This window comes from Bacillus rossius, chromosome 8 (genome assembly GCF_032445375.1).
Source record: "Bacillus rossius redtenbacheri isolate Brsri chromosome 8, Brsri_v3, whole genome shotgun sequence".
NCBI classification, from domain to species: domain Eukaryota; kingdom Metazoa; phylum Arthropoda; class Insecta; order Phasmatodea; family Bacillidae; genus Bacillus; species Bacillus rossius.
In genome coordinates, this window is record NC_086336.1 from 4,124,867 (window position 1) to 4,146,124 (window position 21,258).

Genomic DNA, 21,258 nt, shown 5'->3' on the forward strand with positions numbered 1-21,258 from the left:
AATTTATCTATGGTACTTTCATTTTTGATTAACATCTGTGTTGTTTGCACCGTATAAATTTTTGAATATTGGCAACTGGAAATTGCAAAAGAAAAACTATTATTTCAAAATTCAAAATTCACCAAGGAGTATTTTAATTACATGTAAGTTATAAAGGCTTGTTACTGGAGTATTTTCATGCTCACTCCCACAATTTTTAATGTAAGTTTATTACCAAACCATATATGTACAAGAAATTTTTTTTAGGTCTTTAGTTTAAGAAAGTTTGCCAGATACCACAAATCAATAAAGTTAATTATTACAGAACTTTAAAAAGTTACAGGAGGTTGAAGAAATAAATATGCCAAAGTGTTTGAAAGGTATACACGACTAAACACATTTATTACATTTTTCGAACTATTATACAAAAATGAAAGTGCAACAAAAACGGGCGTGATGAACAACTGAACGGATGGTGATCTATGAGAAGTGTGGCGGCGCTAGTAGGCGCCGTGCTGCGCCGCGCCCAGCTGCGCCGGGTCCTCCAGCACGGGGTTCACCTGCTTGAACTGCTCCGCAGACAGGCGCGTGAACAGGATGCCCACGCCCTCGATCAGCGCCAGCAGCACGCCCCCGATGAGCGCGCTGCCCGCCATCGCCGGCAGCCCGTTGCGCGCGGCCAGGATCCCGCCCGTCGCCGCCCCGCTGATGATGCCGTTCCAGGGGTCCTCCTTGTGCCGCAGGTGCACCAGGGTGCAGTCGATGGTGGAGAACATGCCCCCCCACACGGCGAAGTTGCCCGCGATGACAGGCGAGCGCTGCTTCACGGCCGCCAGGCTGCCCAGCAGGCGCCGGCCCACGCCGCTCGGAGCGTTGCGGAACCCCTTGATGCTCTGGAAGATGGCCCCGCCGATGCAGCCCATGGTGAAGGCCCCCCCGCAGTCGTCCACGATGCGCCAGGGACACGGCTCGCGCGTGTACTCCTCCATGCCTGCGACGTTCCAGCACGCACACACATCACACCCTGAGTACGAGGCTATCGTAACTCAAAAAAATTGAGTTTGTGAGATATTTTTACCATAAGCAGGATAATATTATCTAGGCACTGCAAAACTATCGCAATATTATATTTACTTCTACAGGACTTATGGCAAATAATGTAGTGTTGCACTTTGGAAAACATTATATAAGAATATGTGCAAGACTATGGCAAATGATTTGTGATAGTATTGCACTGATTTTTAAGTTACGATAGCCTTGTACTCAGGGTGCGATATTCCAGAATTATTATCTACTGGACCCAGCTGTCACACATATAACAAGTTGTGTCTTCAACACAAGTTTTGACACTTCCCGTGGCATGGTATCAAAAAAAAACAAAAAACAAAAAAAAAAAACACTGAACTCATGTAGCACCATTTCTTTGTTTGCAGTCGGAGGAATAATTTTTTCTCACAAACCCCTCGCAACCAATCACTTTCTAACTGAATGTTGGTCACCTTGTGTTGCAGTGTGACGTTTAAAGATCACAAATTGCAAATTCCAGTCATGTATTTTTTCGTCATCACATTAAATAATTCCAAGCATAGAAAATATTAACCATTTCTCTCCATCAGCAAGCCATTGGGCACATTTTCCTGGTCTCCCTTCTCTGTACATCGTTTCACAAACATTGCAGTACGCTCTTGTAACACTCTAAGCTTACAGATTGTTCCCCTCGGAACAAACTCTGATCGCACTATGCCCTCACTATCGAAAAAAAGAAAAAAAAAAGCAGTGAGCATGATCTTGATGGTTTGACTTTGACTGACATGACTTTTTAGGGCAAGGAGAGACATCCATTTTCTAGCCATACACCCAACTTTCATCTCCGGGTATAGGGAATGAAGTCTGGATCTGCTTCAAAACGATAGTTTGATAGTCAAAAGTCTGGGAACAAATCTCACATTCATTCGTAGTCATTTGCAAATTATCAGTTAAAATGCTTTGCCCGGACCCATACGAGATGATCAGTTCAGTAAGCTCTCAAATAGTGGTTGGTTCGATCAGTAGAACTACATCTTAAATTGGTAATTACTAAGCAACCATTAGTAATATGTCAATATTTTTACTGTAGCTAACTGTCATAACACTTACACAGTGTTTTAAATTGTTTTAATGTTGCTAACCTAACGTAATCGACCATTCTCAATAGTTTAATTCAGTTCTCCAAAAAATACACACCCAGATCCACACAGTAAAGAAAAAAAAAAGGGGGGGGGGGGGGCGGCAGGAGAGTCAAGGCACAGGTATTATAATGTAACCTATAAACTGTGATTTCTCAAAAACCAGACTGAATTTAGAAACACTGTTTTCAGGGTAATTAAGAGTATTTTATAGAGTTTTATTTTTTTTCCTACGAAAAAGCTGTCAAGCAAGAATTTCACCTAGAAAAATATTAAAATGGACATGCGGAGCACTGAGAATCTCTCAACGGATCACTGTTGAGTCCAGATGGGACTAGTGAAATTCACGATTCCATAACAATACTAATGATGTCACCAATATGGCGTCGTCGACATCATTACCACCCCTACATTCTTAAGCGACAAGCACCGGTATATGTGGGTTTTGGGAGGGAAACTATAAACACACTATTTCTCACGAACTGCATTTTTTGAATATTATGTTTTATCAATATCGTAAACTACACTATAATCCCTCAGCTCTAGTCTCTTTTCTTATGACAAAATTTCATTACATATCTGTACATGCTATAAATTACACTGGTATTGTGAATTATAACTACGTGCCCTATTATTAGAGACCTCCATGATTATGAAAAATAAACATTGCAGGAGATGTAAATTATAAAGAATTAAAAACAGTATCGTAAAATACATGAGAATGGGTAGGACTGTAGTCTACTTCTCAATACTTAGAAAATATTTCATTACCAAACAATCTATATCTGTAGATGTTATAAATTACTGTGATATCATGAAATATAACAGCATGCCTTTTTGATGAGAAAAGTTATGATATTAAAAAATAAAAGTTGCAGGAACTGTGACTTACACAAAATTAAAAACAGTATCACAAAATACACTAGACTGGGTAGTACTGCATTCTATTTCATTATAATAGGGAATTTTTTTATGATTACTTTCATTATTTGAATTACCAGCATCACATAATAAACTATTCCGTGTGGGACTGTATTTTACTTCACGATGCCCATGTAACATTACCTCGAAACACCTTATTTCTAATTAATGAAATACCTACTGTTATCACAAATTACACTCCAATCTTCTTCATGATACCATGGAGTTTTTTCTTATAATATTACTTTCCATAATTTATTTACGTACTGGTATTGCAAATTATACTACACCAGGTGGGACTATACTCTGCTTTACAATACCGCAAACATTTTATTGGAAAATGTCTGACATTACATTAAACACCACTATCCCTAACTATAGAAATTAAATCTACTTTATGTTTACCTAAACCAACATTTCACTTAAATATGCAACTGTCACCTAACACATAACACAACTTACACATAAAACTAAAAATCAAAAAAACTTCAATTACCTTTCTTGTTTTTACTGCAGTGATTCTATAATATCAATTTTTCTCTTCCAGTTGCATCATTCACTCCAAATCCAATTGCTGTTTCACCATTTCATTTTCCTATAGCGCGAAACGCTAACCGTCATTCATCCATTTAGTAATAAAATCTCAATCCACACATTCTTTCTCTCCACTGAACCTTTATAACAATGTTACAAGTAAATAACTCCATGCTCTTCACTACATACAAGTACACTTATTTGCACACATATTCACTACAATTCTTATAACATTCTTAATACCTATTGCATAGACCTACTGATTTATTTATACAATACAACTGTTATTTCCTAAGTACATCACTCCTCGTACCTCACCCCCACCATAACTATGACTATTATTTGTCTTTTGTTTTCACACGACTATTTTCCTGTTTTGTGTGGCCAATATTATGACTTCGTTTTCCCCGCCGTTATTTTCAACCAATTGGAATCCGGTATCGTAAATTGCACATGACCCGTCCAGCTTTACATGATTGCAAACTATTTTAATTACACAAGTTTAATTTTTGTTTAAAAATGCAAGATATCAACAGTTGGCTGCGCTAAAATAAATTTATATATATAATGACGGACGTACGCGGTTTTTAAACCCTGCATGATTAGAGCGTATAGGCTTCGGCCTGAGACGCACTTAGTCTTTCCCTAACCCAGACCCCTCCCAAACACACTTAGTTTTTAGTTAGGTTAGGAAAAAAAATCGCAGTGTTGTAAATCACTCGGTGACTGACGGACAAACGGATGACGGACGGACGGTTGAAATTTTTCGGGCCATCTTAAGGCCCGTCTACAATAGCAATGTCCTAAACTGTGTCCGAAGGACACTCGTCGCTGATTGGTCCACGTGACTCTCTGACGTCATGCGTCAAGTGGGCGAAGGTCCGAACCTACCTGGTCCTAAGACATTCGTCAATTTGAACTTTTTGTCCCAACCTGTGTACTTCGGACACAGAAAAAGAACAAAACATTCACGATATTTGAATTTCCGTTTCCCGTTCGAAAACGTGGTGTTTGTTTTTGTTATTGAAGGAAATGGAAGGTGTTGTAAGAGAAACAGAAATATTGCAGCAAAAAAACAAAAAGGCTGTACACACGAATACATATCTGGCAGTGTGATATGAGTTCATTTTTTAGCATTTACATTTGCCACTATGCCTTACTGATTAAATATATAATATTGAACTCCCACAATTTCATAAGTTCAATCTCATACTAAAAAGCATCAAAACAATAAACAAAAAAATTTGGTTTGGCACATTTACTGCGATCTGGTGACAACTTTAGAAATCAATACATTTGGACATCGGACATCGCAATTGTGGACAGGGCAGTTTTCAGTGAGACAATGTGACGTCACTCACATTCGGATAAGGACACGGACCACGCACAGGTTCGGACTATTGTAGACGGGCTCTTATTGACTGCAGGTCAAGCGATTAACGTACGGATGAAGAACGGAAGGCAACGGAATATTGTATTCCGATTTAGTGTCACCTAGGCATTCACTGTTTTCCGTTCCATCACAACGGCAGAAATAAACACACTCCCTTAAAATAATAAGCTTCAAACATAACCTCTTATAATTGTGACATTCATCAACCTTACGTTTAGAAAAAAATTAAAATTTAAAACAATAACACTCACCGAAGTTTTATTAGACAAATATATATATATAGAGCAAGCTATGCTACATTCATGTTTAAGTGCAAATATATAAAATCTTGAAACATTCCATAATGTAAATGATGAAACATAAAAACCATAGATAAAGGCAGACAAGGAAGTATCTCCGATTGTAGAGTCTAGATTCAGTAGCGCTCAATGCGAATTAAAAATCAACTAAATGTAACACATCGGTTGGATAGAATTAAGCTATGGAAGGAGAATAAAGACGCCTTCTTGGTTTCAAAGGTTTCTTTTGGCCATAATATTTTTAAGTTTGATATGAAAAATTTGGCTTTATAAAGCGAAGCATATAATTTAAGCTAAAATTAGATGTCAATAGTGACTACATCCTACAAGTATTTTTGGCTGTAAAATTGATTTTTGAATTTTATTTCTAATGTAATGTTTCTCTAAATAACCACCATGTTATTGACTATATAAATATAGTTATAACTGGCCAATATTAAATGAAAAAAAAATTGTAAATACTTAAGAAACATTTTTTTTTAATATGGCACACTTTTATTGGTATCCCCTTGCATAAGGATATTAAGAAAATGTTGTTAAATATTGTAATTGAGGAAATTAATATATAACTATACTCTTTTCGAATGCATTACAATACAGATTAGGTAATTTTATTACGAATAAATGTGCATAGTCTATATATGCCTACTACTCTAGTTCTGATCAATTCACAACTTAACTTTTTGTTTTACATAATTTAGTGTGAAACATGAATAACGATATATAGAATACTCTGTAATAGTACTTATCGCAAAACCCAACCAATACATATCAAATTTATACACAGAATTTGACATTGCAATTCTCAGAACAAATGTAATATACTTCGAATTTAATTTGTAGTTCAATTACAGCTATTTTTAACGAACACGCGAATTTTAAAGGTTAGAATTGGAATTTGAAATTCATACGTTCTTGAGAATTAGCTTGTAACTGAACTAAAATTTCAAGTCTATGTATATTAAATTTGATCTATGATTGGTAATCTCAGTTTCTTAAATATAGACATATGTTATGTATATTTACAATTTTTTGTTACTTAACATTTTATCTACTGTTGATGAAAACCGTCGGTGCTCCTCTGTCGTACAGATCGTTATGTCACATCGACTCCCGTCCCCATTTTCATGTAATGTCCACCATCGGGTGTTATGCTGCTCTGCGAAAGAATATGTCTACATATTGTATAAGAAGATCCCTGGGTGATGGAGTGTCTGCGAGGGCATGAAGCTGTATATTGGTTTAATTTTTGTATTTTCCGAGTGTTGCTCTGAGTAATTTGTTAAAGAATGTTTTTAGTTGGTGGAAGTGGATGTCGGGTATGTGGGCAAAAATTACTGGGGAGTACAATAAAATAGGGTCAATGTACACCTTAAAGAGGTGCACTCTGTCCTGGTCTGGCATGGGGCTGTGGGGGTGGAGAAGGGTGGACGAGTTATATACACGGTAGGCCCGGACAGTGGCAGATGAGAAGTGCGGTGAGAATCGCAGTGTGCGATCCAGTATCACACCGAAGTATTTATCAGAGTCGCTCCACTTAATCACTGCGGCTCCCACGAACAGTGCTGGTGGCAGACAGGGGCGGCGTCTGGTGAAAAATATGGCTTCGATTTTGGAGGGGTTTGGGAGGATGCTCCAGGAGGTGAAATATGCTGTGATAATGCAGATGGCCGAGGTCAGCCTGGCATTTATTTGAAGGCGATCATGATGTTTTACCATCAGCGTTGTATCGTCCGCATACATGACAATCATGCATTCGGGGGGTTGAGGAATATTGCATTTGTACAGGGAGAATAAGAGGGGTGAAAGTGTAAACCCTTGTGGGACTCCTGCAGTGATCTCTCTCGAGGATGAGGTGGACCTTTCCACCTGTATGCAGAATGTGCAGGCTTCCAGGAAAGATTGGAGGATGGAACAAAGAGCAGGGTTGAATCCCAGAAAGGCAATCTTGAGAACAAGGCCTTGGTGATGGACAATGTCGATTGCGCGACTCGGGTCTAGCAACACCATGCCAACATGGTTCCTTTGGGTGAAGTTGGGGGTGATTTGGTTGGTGACATGAGCCAGTGCTTACTGGGTTGAAAGTTTCCACCTGAAGCCAAACTGTAACTCGGGCAGTGATTGTAGGCGAGCCACTTCCTCCTCCAGCCTGGACTAGACTATGCGTTCCACTACTTTTGATGTCACTGATAACAGAGATATGGGGCGATACGATGTGGCCTATTGGCTGTGCCCTTCCTCTTGAAAATGGGTACTACCATGGCCTCATGCCATGGAAGTGGGTCGTGACCTGTAATGATAATGGAGTTGATGATGTTAGTGAGGTGGATGAGGGCTTTCTGCAAAATTGATTTGAGGTGGTGTGGTGTAATGCTATCAGGGCCTGGGGCAGGATTGGCATGCACACAGTCTATTTCCTTCCTCACCTGCCTGGGCGTGGCCAGTTTGGTGGCACTAGGTACAGGGCAGAGAGGGGGTGTAGTGGGTGGGGAGCTTTGATAGATGAGGAGGAAATTGTGCTGGTGTGAATGAGTTCGCAAAGTGGTCGGGCAAGCACTCGGCCCTGTCAGTCACCGACTCAGCCATGCCGCTGGCCACCTCGAGAGGTGGGATCGTCGACCTAGTGGAGCGGAGACTGCGCGCAAAGTGCCACACCGAATAATTGGCGAGTGATAGAGCCCGGAGCTTTTTGACTTCGTTCGCAGACATCCATTCAGCAACGACCACTGTGCACTGTCTGAACAGTGCATTGTAGGCATCCCTGTCTGGCTACAGACAAGTCCGTTGCCATCGGCCCCGAGCCTTGTTGTGGAATGAGATGAGTTGTTTGATGTGATCAAGGAAGGGGATCCCCAGTGGATGAGGCCTGACTTGGGGTGTGTGTAGTGAATCAGAGTTTATAATGGTGTCTGAAAAGTGAAGAAAATGTTAGCAGGGTTCATACACAAATTGAAAAAAAAAATTTCAAGGACTATTCCCAGGACATTTCACAGATTTTCAAACATAACAATTGTTATTTGATACTATGTTGTAATCGATAAAATGGCAAGCACTTAATTCAAAGATAAACACTAATAATAATAAAAAATGCTGTTTTTCAATATTTTTCCAGGATTCTAAACTACAACCAAACAATTATTACCTTTTTTAACAGTTTTTAGACAGTTTTTCAATCTCTTCATTTAACTTTGCGACTTCGGCTGCCGATTCACATGATTTGTTCCTGTATGCATTGTATTTTGAAAGAAGAGTGAAATGATTTCTTTTCTCAGCAAGTAATGCCATTGAATCAGCTTCTTTATTCATTGAATCAATTGATTTCTCAATCTGCAGCTTCTTCTTCAGTTCTTGGACATTTTCTAACATGTGTGACCTCTTTCTACTACTTTCCTCTCTAGATGTTTGTTTCTTCTGTTCATCCAAGAAGTTCTGATAGCACATTCCTGATTATCTAGCATTTGCCAACAGTTCTTTACTGAAAATAACATCACTTACATTTTTATCTTTAAATTCATCGTACACAATCCTCATTGCTACTAGAGTTTTTTTCTGTTCAATTTTTCACAAGCATTTCTCTGTTGACAGAGAAACCACGTTCTACAGATGCTTGGCCATGAGACAGAGTCAAAATAAGTTTAAATACTTTCCACAAATCTGCATACTGTTGTTGTCCAGGAAATATTTACAAAAAAAAATTTAACCTTCGAGTATTTCTATCAAAGTTTGTAAACTGTGAAGGATCTGGTGACACTTCTCTGAGAAACAACTTGAACTATAGTAAAGTTGCATCACACACACCTGTACTGATCAGTTTTCTATTTTCAATCTGCTGAAGCAACTTTTTAAATGTTTTAGTGGTTTCATTTTCATTGTATAGTAGAGTTCTAGGGTCAAGACACCTGGAAAATCTCACTACAGGATATTTCAATGGATTTTTATCTTGAATTCTTTTAACCAATACTTTCAATAACTGTAGACATTCAGATTTGAACACTAAAACATCCTTGTCTGTGACTTTCTTTTGTGTAACACACATAATCAGTTGTTTTCTTGTTGCAAAACCAGTTTCGATACTCTTCGTAAACACTGTGTTATCCTTGCTATTAGGATCAAGTGCAACAAATCTAAATCATTGTTTGCCTTATCCAAAATTTCCTTCTTTATGAATAATGACATTAGTCCATACAACAATTATATTGTCAGAAGCTTGGAAAGGAATCGTGGGGGAATCAGTCTGGTAGCACTTGAGGTATGGTTGTATCTGACATCCAATAAAGTAAAATAAAGACAATTTGGCAACCATCAGTGTATCTTTAGTAGCCTTCTGAACAGTCTGAAAAGACTTGGTACACAGAGCAGATTTGGGTTTACCTTTGTAAGAATCGACAAATGCTGATACTGTGGCCAAATACCAATAGCCCATTCTGAAACAACAACATCCTCCACCCAAAGGAAAATATCAACTTGAAAGCTTTGCAGCTGTAAATATATTTTTATGATTTGTGACAAGAAGGAAACTGTGAAGTTTTTTTGCTAAAAGTATTACTGACAAATTAATATAAAAGTTAGAATTATGTACAGATCTGACTTTAAGTAAATAATAATTTCCTCATTTTAATGTGCCATCACCCGACCTATGTGAAAGGCCCGGGGGGTACCTGACGGGCGCTACGGGCGTCGCGGTGCTCTTGTCCGGAGGGGCGCCAGGCTAGCGGACTGCTAGGCCGTTGATGTTGGGTCGTGGGTACTCTGCCCCCGCGTGCCCCGCCAGGTACACGGCTTGAATCTACCCTGAATGGTTCTCTCTTGACTGTGAAGGCCGCTCGGCCGTGTAGGGGACGGGAGACTCCGGAAAATTAGCATACACGAGTTGGTGAGAATTACCTTTAATCTAGTCCCGCTACAAAACACTCTCACCAACACTTGGCGACGTCTAGCCGTTACACGATTAACACAGAAAAAACAACGCTACTCGACATTAATGGTTACCACGGCAGTCTCGCGGGACGCGGGTCGATGCTCGCTGGAGACGGCCAGCGCCGAACATTAACGGGTGCAGGGGGTGGTCTATGAGCGGGCTCCTAAATTCGGCGAAACACTTACGTGTGTGCAGCCGGCAGGCATATGCACGGCGTCCTTAAATAAAAACACTTTCGCTGGAGTCGGCCAGTACCGTACGTTTTGTGCTACGATACGTATCGCGGTATCACACTTAAGACGGTCGGGATAGGCCCGGCTCTGCAAAATACGCGCTAAAATTTCCAGGACAATTTACAATTATTTGCGAATTCCAGGACATTTCCAGTACTGGAAACAGTTTTTTTGAAATTCCAGGTTTTCCAGGTTTTCCAGAACGTGTATGAACCCTGGTTGGTCAATTTCTTCCTTTAGTGGGCTTCATGGTGCAGGTCTAGCTGCTGGTCCATAGCTCTTCGGTACACTTTCCAGTCAGCCAGCTTGTAATTTATGGTGAGGTTGGTGGTTGTGGGGGTGATTGTGGTGTCTATGATCCCCATGATGGGGTGGTGGTATGATGTCAGATCGGTGCTGACTGTAAGGGTATGGACTCTGGTGCTTACCACCAGGTCCAGTACATTGGGGTTGCCAGTGTGGGAATGGGGATAGTAAGTGTATGTGTCAGGGGCATGGAATGTTAGTGGTGTTCCCATTAGGTACTTGCAGAGCGCAATACCTCCATAGTTGCTTCTAAGGCAGCCCCAGGATGTGTGCCTAGCATTGTAGTCACCTGCTAGCATCACTCTTGAATCGAGCCGAAGGAGGCTGGTGAGGTCCTCCACTGGGAATGGGGTGGTAGGTGGAATGTAGAGGGCCACAGCAGTAAGGAGCGTGGGGTTCGTGTGCAGTCGAACCGCCATTGCTTCCACATGTTACAGTTGCTGTGTTTGTCGCCTGTGGTGGGACAGGGTTTGACATCCAAGAGCCACGCCTTCTTGTGCACCATCCAGCCGGTCAGCTCAGTGCATCACATATCCTGGCACTGTGAATGGAACACCAGCCTTGAGCCAGATTTCTGCCAAGAATACCAAGTCTGGTTTGTGGGATAATATGAAATGATTGAACTCGGCAGTCTTGTTGACAATGCTGTTGCTATTCTAGACAATGAATTTAAGGGGAGGCATTGGTGGGAGCATTTAGTATTGAGGGAATCACTGAGCTCATCTCATCATAATTCTGCGCTTACTTGAATTTTCTAATGCTGTCCAGGAGAAAAAGTAACCCATTTTAACAAGTTAAGTTCTTTTACCAGTTTAATTATTTCTGTAAGTTCACCAAAGAGATTGGGTTCCACCTTAGTTTGTTGATTATTAGGTGGCGAGTGTCTGTGGCTGGGCTATCGGGGAATGAAGTTAGGTGGTGCACATGTGTCGTGAGAGGGTGTGTGTGGTGCTTGTAAGAGTGTTGTGTTGGGTGTCAGAGCTATGGGTGATTAGTTTTGAAAGCTTTGAGTTGGCTCGCGAAGGTGAGCTTCGGTAACCCCAGAGAGGGAAAGTTTGTGATAGTGTCGGCAGAAGGTTGTGTGGTGGGTGGTGTGTGGGGTACCTTTAGGCTCAGCATGGCCATCCGGACTGGGCAGTCCCTGGATGCAGCGAGGTGTCGGGTGTCTGCAAACTTGTGGTTGGCGCAGTTGACACAGTGTGGCTGGGTGTTAGCGGGCTGGGTGTACTCCATGGATGGGTGGCTTTCTGAGCACCGCACACACTTGGGTCGCATGTCACATGTGGATGGAGTGGTTCCAGCTCTGGCATTGCACACAGCTCTGGCCTTTCACACAGAACTGGAGTTCCCGCTGGCCTCAGTAGGTTTCAAAAGTTGTTTTCGTGTGGTCCAGGTAGTGGATGCCCAGAATGGTGGATAGCTGGATTGTGCTCTTCAAGAAGACTAGGAATAGGGGTACTGGTATTATCTCTCCGGAGGGAGACAGTCTGTTCATCCTACAGATACTGGCGATGTCGATGTCGAGGGCACATATCTGTCCTTCGAGGTCCCCTAGGTCGTAGATGGTAGGTAGGCCCTGGATGACGATGCGAGAGCTTTTCTGGCCGGGGCAGGGATGTGTGTAGCACTCAAAGCCTTTGTTTTTCACAAATTGAATGAGTGCTTCGTGATCCCATTTGGTTGAGGTTTTGATAATAATATTATAGCGGGATGTGCTTATGGCATAATTGTGGAGGAGTTTGGTTAGTTCTGGTCTGAAACAGAGGAATGATTGGTTCATTCCTGTTTTCATAACGACGGGGGCCATCGTCAGCATCTTTTGGGGCCCCTGGGCATCTTGGACTAAAGTTGTAGGAGACAGTTCCTGAACAGTGTCTTTTGTGGGCAGGGATCACCACTGGTGGTGCAGTGAATTCGTCTCGGGGATGCTGTTTCTAGGCGTAAATGGCTGTGATGGGAGTGGCTCAGTGTCCACATTCTCTTGGCTCAGCACTTCGAAGCAGATTGCTTTGTGAATTGGGCTTGAGTGTGGGCTTGTCTCCAAATGTGAGAAGTTCCTCTTGTATGTTTCCCCTGTTGTAACTGTTTGCCAGCTGTTTCCAATGTTCATGGGTGTGGTTTGGCGTGGTGGGGTTGTTATTTGGCATGGGGGTGGAGTTACCATTGCCATCTCTGGTTGCAGGTGCAAGTTCACATAGTCTACAAAATATCGAAAAAACTCATCTTCACATATTATTTCCGGTATTGCTTCGTCGGGGCGGAAAGTGTTTGGTCGGAATTCTCTTGTGTCACAAATAATAAATGGATGATTGGTAGTACCATCTTGATCAATTTTTCTAAGGTGTACTCTAAGCATAATTTGCCATTCTTCATTTGCTCCCACAAGAAACAAATTGCCAAAGTGCGCATATAGATTCACTAGAAATTATTTCTCCCTTTGCATGACAGTAAAGCTCAAATAGACATGGTTCACTGTTTATTTTGGAGGGCGCCATTATTTGAATTGTTTGGCGAGTAGATTCCAAATAAATCGCAGGTCGCCATGTTGGATTCAGTTAGGTTACCTTCTATATCAGAATTGTACTTTGTGATATCGCCATGCGCAGTTCTAATGTGTATATGTTCCATGGTTGACGCAGATTCATTGTTTATGTTCATAAGCACTTGTATTTACACTATTTACAGTCAAAATCGGCAAAGCACACGAATATCGCACTAAAAATATAATCGCGGCACTGCGAAAATGCTCGGAGCTTCTTCGCGCGCGAACTGTCCATAGATCGGACGAGAACCGGTGTCGAAAACATACGCCCTTGTCCGCACGACCATCGAGACATTTATTAGATTGAGAATAAAATAAGGTATTATTAAAGAAATACATATTTGGACTTGCAAATTTAGTTATTCTTTAATTTGAAGGAATATTCGCAACACCTGCTAGAGTGCGCTGCCGATATATTAGTTTGATTTTTACTTTATATAATGCAGTATTATTTATTACCTTGACACCTGCCGTCTTGTCAGCCATCTTTGCCTACATATTGAAAATCTGTAATTATTAAACAAAAATACCGAAAAATATTCAAAATTCATCGAAGAAATCACTTATTAATTTACTGATTGATTAAAATGGTAACAGTGCTTGTTTCGATCCTTTGATCAATTCAAATGAAGATATTTTAATTGAAATTACCATAAAAGTGACAGGTTCAAAAAAAATTGCCATGATATTGTACGTAATACCAGGTGAGTGTTACGTAATACCAGGTGAGCGAACACTAAGGTAACCCTCACGAAAAACGGATCAGAAATTACAAATGTATTATTGTAAAGAACAGTGGCGGATCCAGGATTTTGGTTTGGGAGGGGCTTGACCCAGCTGAGGCTATGCTTTATCAAGGCAAACACTAAAACAATAGTGGACCCAGATGCTTTTGGAGGGGGCTTGAGCCCCTTCCCCCCTCTGGATCCGCTACTGGTAAAGAATAATTGGTCGTTGCTCGTTTTCATTTTCAATCGTCACAGATAAGGGTAAAGTATGTATTAAGTTCAAACGTGTTTGTGAAGCTATTAAAAATAATGGACATTCAGAAGGTTATGAACAATCAGGAAGGGGTTACCTGAAATGATTTAGTGATAATTTTATTTTAGTAAGTAGCTACATCTGAGGAGAATTGGATGACCTTGACCTTTAGCCCCATAGCTTGCGCTTGGACCTAGGATGCGAGCTACTAATCACCCTGTGGCATCCATTTCTGTTCCTCCCAAGGGTTTGTGTGTCTCCACGGTCCACGCGGCCCCTCACTTGGCAACATGTTGTCCAAGTGAGACATCATTGTAAAACATACTACACACCATTTATGGAAGAAAGCGTGTTACACTCGGACCCGTACCTTTAGCCAGTCAATTTTACGATGCTGTTAGCAACCGAATAAGTGTGAGGATTTTAGTTAATTTAAGTCTATATTGCATGTAAAATTTAGGGATTTCGATGCTGATAGAATGTGAATTGTTATCACACTAACATGTTCTTTATTCAAAGTCATGAATATTTCAAATTCTCAGAAGCAATAATTTGGTTATTTCAAAATTTCAAGTGTTTTTCTTACTCCAGAACAAAAAAAAAATATTTTAGTTAAAAATATTAAATGCTCCGAAAATATTTCAATTAAATTATTTGGTCAAAGACTTTCTAAGATGGGAAATTATCTCGAAATAATAGCAGGGCATCATTCGAGACCAAACAGAATGTTCGCACCGCGCTGAAGTCGGGGGCAAAGCGGTCGCAAGTGTGCGTAGTGGAAACAAAGGGCGCTGGGGCTAATCAGACGGCCACGTCACATGTTCTCTGCTCGCCCGCCCCTGGTGGCGTGTCGATGAACCAGGCGATAAGGCGCGGCGGTCACGGAACCTCTCTGCCCGCCTCCTGCGTCGCGCTGCTCCTAGTGGCGCGACAGGCGCGACGCGAGCGACGCGATACGACAAGAAAAATTGGTTGTTCGTAAAGTCGGTTTATGGACGATAGTTTAAAGTGACAACGTCATAACAAAACATCGATGAAATGATTTCATACTTTTATGAATAAAATTGAAACATTTTTATTGAATTATCACTATTTAGTATGGATACAAAGAATGAGTGAAATGAAATCTACAATTTAATTGATAAATTTACTTTTATTTGCACTCATTAATTCAAATATGTTTATTATTTTAACGAAGAGATTATTTTAACTATAACTTTTAAACATGATTGCTATTTAAATTCTTCCAATCTGTGTTATTCTGTTAAGGATAGGACGATGATAGGAAAAGTAAGAAACGAATGGGAGTGTTTCAAGTTTGATGTGCCTCGAAAAAGTCAAATCGGTGGTTGTTCCAATCGAGTGGAAGAGAGAGAGATAAATGCGGCGCAAGCGTACAATGAGCGCAACGGGACACATCGTAACGGAACAATGTGCGTAACGGGACACTTTTTCGTGAGTATGCAGCCGGCGTTCATCGATTTATTAGACGTTGTCACGTCAAAAACGAATATGAAGGCGTTACTCGCGCTACAAACAAAGACAAACGACTTAACATAAAATGTTTCTTGCCATTGAATACGCACAAAAAAAAATACAATAGGCATCAATGTTAACACGTTTATAGAAGAGAAACTTTTAACAGCCTCTGGGATTAGTCAAGATCAGAGCATAACGAAAAGATCAACTCTCAGGAGCAGGGTAAGTTGTGGAGGGGGAAGGGTACATAAAGCCCACCCCACACGATGCCCATTTTCTGCTATAAATTCTGTTATACCCATGGGTATAAAAATTTTCATAAAAATTTGTATAGCAGAAGCGCAGAAAGATTTCTTAACTCCATACACACGATACCTAGAATGCTAACAGAAAACCAGCCAACGCAGTTGCCGACCAAAGCAAACATATCAGGGGAGGATAAACCTGTCGTAGTCAACTTATCAAAATACTGAAAAAAAAGTGAAAGTTACACCTGTTTGTGTTAAAAATTATGTAACTTGCGGAAATATTATTTGATATTTTATCTTATATTTTTCATTTGCAAATAAATAACAAAATCTGTTTAGTATTTAAAAACAAATTAAGAGCAATTTTGGAATTACAAATATATTTTTAAGTTGTAGGGTAATTTCAAAATCTAAAAATATATAAATTTAAATGATACAAGGGACATTGGGTTTACTAAATGTAGTTTATGTACGGTTTAAATTCTAATATTAATTTAATTATACAGTTAATCAAGCTAATTTCATTGTAATAGTAAAAAAAATGCTACCGATTCATATATGTTATATATAAGTTTTATTGATTACTTATATATTTAACTACATAATTAGAGGAATTGTAACTAATATTTTTTGTAACCCAGTGAGACAAATAAACACGCACATACCGCGTAATAAATTTAAATCTTAGGTGAAGAAAAACATTTTGCATGTGTCGCTATGAAGTATCAGTTTATTCATTATTAATTTATGGACACTCGTTTCTTAATAAACGTTGGCGTTTTAATTATAAAATTAACTTTTGGTTTAAATTATTTGTGAACATGTGATTTTACTTTACTTTTTTAAAAGTAAAAATAAATCTAGGTACTACGTAGTACTATGAATAAAATCAATGGACTGAGACACCTAAATGTAGTTAATAATATTATATCATAAATTAATTCTAATAATTTATATTTGCAGAAAGCACAGTATGTACAATTTAATTATCTGTTATTTAAAAAAAACTAAAAAAAAAATTGGACTGAAGAGGATTCGAACCACATTCAAAATCACCCTCCTACCGCTGACATCGTGCCCTTCGCCACTACGCTACCGCAACTTCTACGAATGAGAGAGGAGATAATGGGTTATATATAATGCAACGTATTTTCATAACGTATTTTAAAATTTCCGATTACTTCTTTCTGTGGCAATTTCAGCTTAACAAATATATTCCATAGTAGTTTTACTATTATAAAGTTTCATTTGGCATACCATTACATTTGTTACGTCCCTTAATGTTGACAATACAGACTATATACGGGGTTATATTGCAACACGTGGGTCCGCCATCTTGACGGCTCCAGCTCGTGGGTATAGCAGAAAAATAGAACACGTTCTATTACGGTTTTGGCTAAGACTTCTGTTATGAAAACTTTTATACCCAGAGCCAGACCCCTTGGAAGGGTGCTGAAATGTTACCCACACGGGAGCAGGCGCGCTAGCATAAAAATTACATGAAAACTGCTAAGGAAATGGGTGTCGTGTGGGGCAGGCTTAAGGAATGAAGTAGAGGGACAACTGTAGAGTCTTTAAAGGTTTCTGTCGCGGCGTATGTTACAATTGTGAACAGTAGTATATATCGGCCGGTTCCCAGGGACGTCGGAACGTTTCCATGAGGGAGGGGGGGGGGATCGAAAATATGTAATTATCACACTTACCTCAGTCCTTAGCCGGGGGTTACGGGGGCCCTCCCCCGGGAAAATTTGGAATTTTAGATGAAAAATTGTGCTAGGTTGAAAAAAATACTACTAGGAACAAACATTTATTCTGGGAAAAGGAGGGAGGCGAAATGCTACTGTCCCCCCCCCCCCCCCGTGCACAACAGCACGGGGGCGACTCGCCCCTGCTGCCCCCCCTGTTCCGACGTCCCTGCCAGTTCCTGAGCCAAGCTTCAGGCTGAGGAGCTAAGAGACTACCGCCATCTTGGTTTGTGACGCCACGGCAGCCATCTTGGATGACCTTGACCTTCAAAAATGACCCAAAACTTGCTACAATTCGCCAAAATTTCCAGTTTTTTTGGAAAAAGTATTTCATTAAAAAATTTCAAAAAATCTGAAAAATAAAAATTTCTCTACTTCGAGAGAAAAATTCCCGTTTTGAAGGAACATTTCCCGTTTTAGTCCTCAAAAATTTCAATGGCTTGAAAATTCCCCAAAGTAGCTTAATTTCCTAGGCAACAAGCCACTGTAAGCCGCCGAGGTCATAACCCCGACCATTAGGATGTCATGGTCGCCAACTTGGATTCTAGAAACATTGCACATTTCGTTACGCCCGCCATCTTGGATGTGTATGACGTCATTGATGTACATTTAGTTACGGCCGCCATCTTGGATTCTGGATCGTTGCAATTTTCGTTACGTCCGTCATTTTAAAAATCCATAATTTTTATGCTAGGAAATCGGGAAAAATCTTTTAAAAAATAAAATAAAATAACAAAAATGTAAATAAAAACATTCCGCTATCTGGTATTATGATATCATGGCCGCCGTATTGAAAATCCGACATAATTATCAGAAAATTGTGGGAAAAATTTAAAATTTATCAAAACTTTAAAATTTATCAAAAATTTAATAAATAAAATTTGAATAAAATATTTAAAAACAAGCGCTTACGTCATGGAACTAGGAGTCCTCGGTTAAAACTCGTTAAGGGCCAAATGAAACAGAAAAAAGCGACCAATCCTTCCTCTACGGAAGCCGCCGGCAGACGGACCTACCACCACTAAGGCCAAGGTGTGTGTATATACATATATATATATATATCTCGCCAGCAAGTATGACGTCATGTCCGCCACCTTGTTTTTGCCTTCTGGAGGCTGCTATCTAATTTTCGTCTGCTAGAGCGCACTGTCGCCATGTTAGATTAATTTTTACCCGCTACAGTGCAGTAATAATTTATTATTACTATGGCGCCCGCCATATTGAAATATGGATGCCATCTCGGAAATGAGTAATTATTTAGAAAATATTGTGGATCCAAGATCGCCACTATGATGTCATACTGGTTGGCATTAGTACTGGGAGGTCAGTCTGCTGGTAGCCTCCATGGAGAAATGACCCATCGCCATTTTTTTGTCCTCACCAGGTTTGAACTCAGGTCCCCGAGCTCTGCTAGCATTTTTTTAAATGAAAATATTATTTCAATTATAATTAAATAATTTTATTTTCATTGTACAAAAATCCCGATATTATAGAATAATAATTACGGGTTTTCATTATGGCGGATGTAGATCATAATTCAAAATGATGGTATCCAATATGGCGGAAAGTTCTAGAAAACAAAATGGTGGATGTTACGTCATAATTAAAAATAATGGAAATTACGATAAAAAAAGTTTCGAGGAATACAAGATGGCGTCGTGACGTCATCCGAGATGACCACCGGGTTATAGTCAAATGTCCTCAGCATCTTAGAGCGGCTTGTCTATGGAGAATTTAAGCCACAGTGGGAATGTTCGTTCTTTAAAAGGCAAAATTAATTTTAGGCATATATAATTTTGAATTTTTTTATTTTTATAAAAAAAAATTCCCTCAAAAATTGATTTTTTTTATTTCGTGGGTGAATTTCCCCCCTTAAAGACAGGATTTTTGGGTGAATTTTTGGTTCAATTTTGGAAAGTTTTGAGTAAATTTGTGTTAAATCCGGTACATTTTGAAGGTGCAGGTCAATGTCATACAATCAGGCCGACGTGACGTCACAATCTAAGATGGCTTCAGTTCAGCCGGCACGCAGGCGCCGGAGCGCCTATTGTATACTACTCATGGTTCTTCGTTCTTACGCCTAAGTGGATCTTCGTGGAAACTCAGTTATGTTCCGACTTTTGAGTTCTGCGATCCTTTTCACACAAAGTAAACACGCGAGTTTAAGAACCAAGAATGCTTATCTGCTAAACTTAACATGTTTAGAAAGGTTTCGTAAAAACTACTAGATGTTTCTTGTGAGTTCAAGCTCGAAACAAGCGAACCCATTACTTGGAAATGTACCACGACCCATGGTTGACTTGTAACTAGCGTTGTTTTTAACTTGAATATGAAAAAATTAACAATGCATCATCCTCTTTTCTAAATATGACTTAAACCTACTTAACTGACAGACAACGCACAGCTTAAATCTGTAGGTCTATAAGCAAAAAAATTTTGAAGTTAGAAATACGAAAATTGGTTTTTATGGCTTCTGTTTATAAATATAAACGCTTCTGTCCAAGCGTTTTTGGTAATTGATAAAAAAAATGAGGATAAAATATTTTTACGTCAGACACAAGGCTAGTAATAAATAAAAATATGCTTGCGGCCACCTAGCAAGTTAGAAGTTAAACGTCACAGATATATAGATAGAAAATTTGCAAAGTACTTACACAAATATTTTAAACTTGTGTAGGCTACAAGAGTGAAGGTGTACACGGTTACAGGCGAGTGCACTTGTATATGCGGGTGTATAGTAATATTTGCAAGTATCCGAGTGAGTAATTATACGAGTTTGCCAGTATGCGGGTGAGCAAGTATGCGAGTGTGTAAGTGTGCAAGTATGCAAGGATACAGGCGAGTGTACATGTATATGAAGGGGTATAGGTAATAATGTAGCAAGTATCCGAGTGTGTAATTATATGAGGTGAGCAATTATGCGAGTGAGCAAGTATGCGAGTGAGCAAGTGTGGAAGTATGCAAGGATACAGGCGAGTGTACATGAATGTGCGGGTGTATAATACTGTGTGCAAGTATCAGAGTGAGCTGGTATGCGGGTGTGTCGTAATGCAAGCGTGCTGCTACCACGTGAGCTTACAGCCAGTCAACGCACAGATGATGTGATACCTGACTACCCGCTGACTAGTCCCGCCGGCTGCCGGTAAAAGAGTCCCGCCCGGACCTCGGAGTTAGCAACCCTCAGTCCCCGCGCCCTGATGGATATTAGGAAACTAATATTTTCATTTTTGCCGCCTCCACCGCCACTTCTCGGCAGCGCCTCGGCGCAGTGATCCATCATTATTATCTGCGGCCGAGAGGGGCGTGTCCACGCGAGAGCCAGCCAATCAGCCTCCGGGCTCCTGGGTCCTGGGTCTTGAGGAGAGACCCGCGTGCAGGCCACACCAGCCTCGAACCTGCCTGCAGCCCTGCGACCACGAGCCAGTTGCTACAGACCGGAAAATTTCGCGAATTCATTTCGCGATAGGCTAAAACACAAATAGTTATACCTCAGTGCTGCCTCTGCTATTGGCTCA

The 21,258-nt window shown here is 40.2% G+C and overlaps 2 protein-coding genes across 3 annotated transcripts in view; both read right to left on the reverse strand.

Moving 5' to 3' along the window:
- LOC134535249 (angiomotin) overlaps window positions 1-21,258 on the reverse strand; it is a 246,070-nt gene that overhangs the window by 15,995 nt on the left and 208,817 nt on the right. The window lies entirely within an intron of this gene.
- LOC134535503 (mitochondrial import inner membrane translocase subunit Tim17-B-like) lies at window positions 352-5,383 on the reverse strand. 2 transcript variants are annotated; one of them, XM_063374643.1, is made up of 3 exons: window positions 5,244-5,377; window positions 3,562-3,660; window positions 352-970 (listed from the first exon to the last, which is right to left on the reverse strand). In XM_063374643.1, the coding sequence occupies exon 3, from the start codon at window positions 966-968 to the stop codon at window positions 480-482; it is 489 nt and encodes a 162-aa protein (XP_063230713.1). In that variant the 5' UTR covers window positions 969-970; window positions 3,562-3,660; window positions 5,244-5,377; the 3' UTR covers window positions 352-479. The 2 variants fall into 2 exon arrangements, with proteins under 2 accessions (XP_063230713.1, XP_063230712.1); XM_063374642.1 differs by lacking the exon at window positions 3,562-3,660 and having other exon boundaries at window positions 5,244-5,383.

What these genes read in the sequence shown, in the direction of transcription:
- LOC134535503 (XM_063374642.1), bottom strand. Translation starts at nt 968, where the DNA reads ATGGAGGAGTACACGCGCGAGCCGTGTCCCTGGCGCATCGTGGACGAC.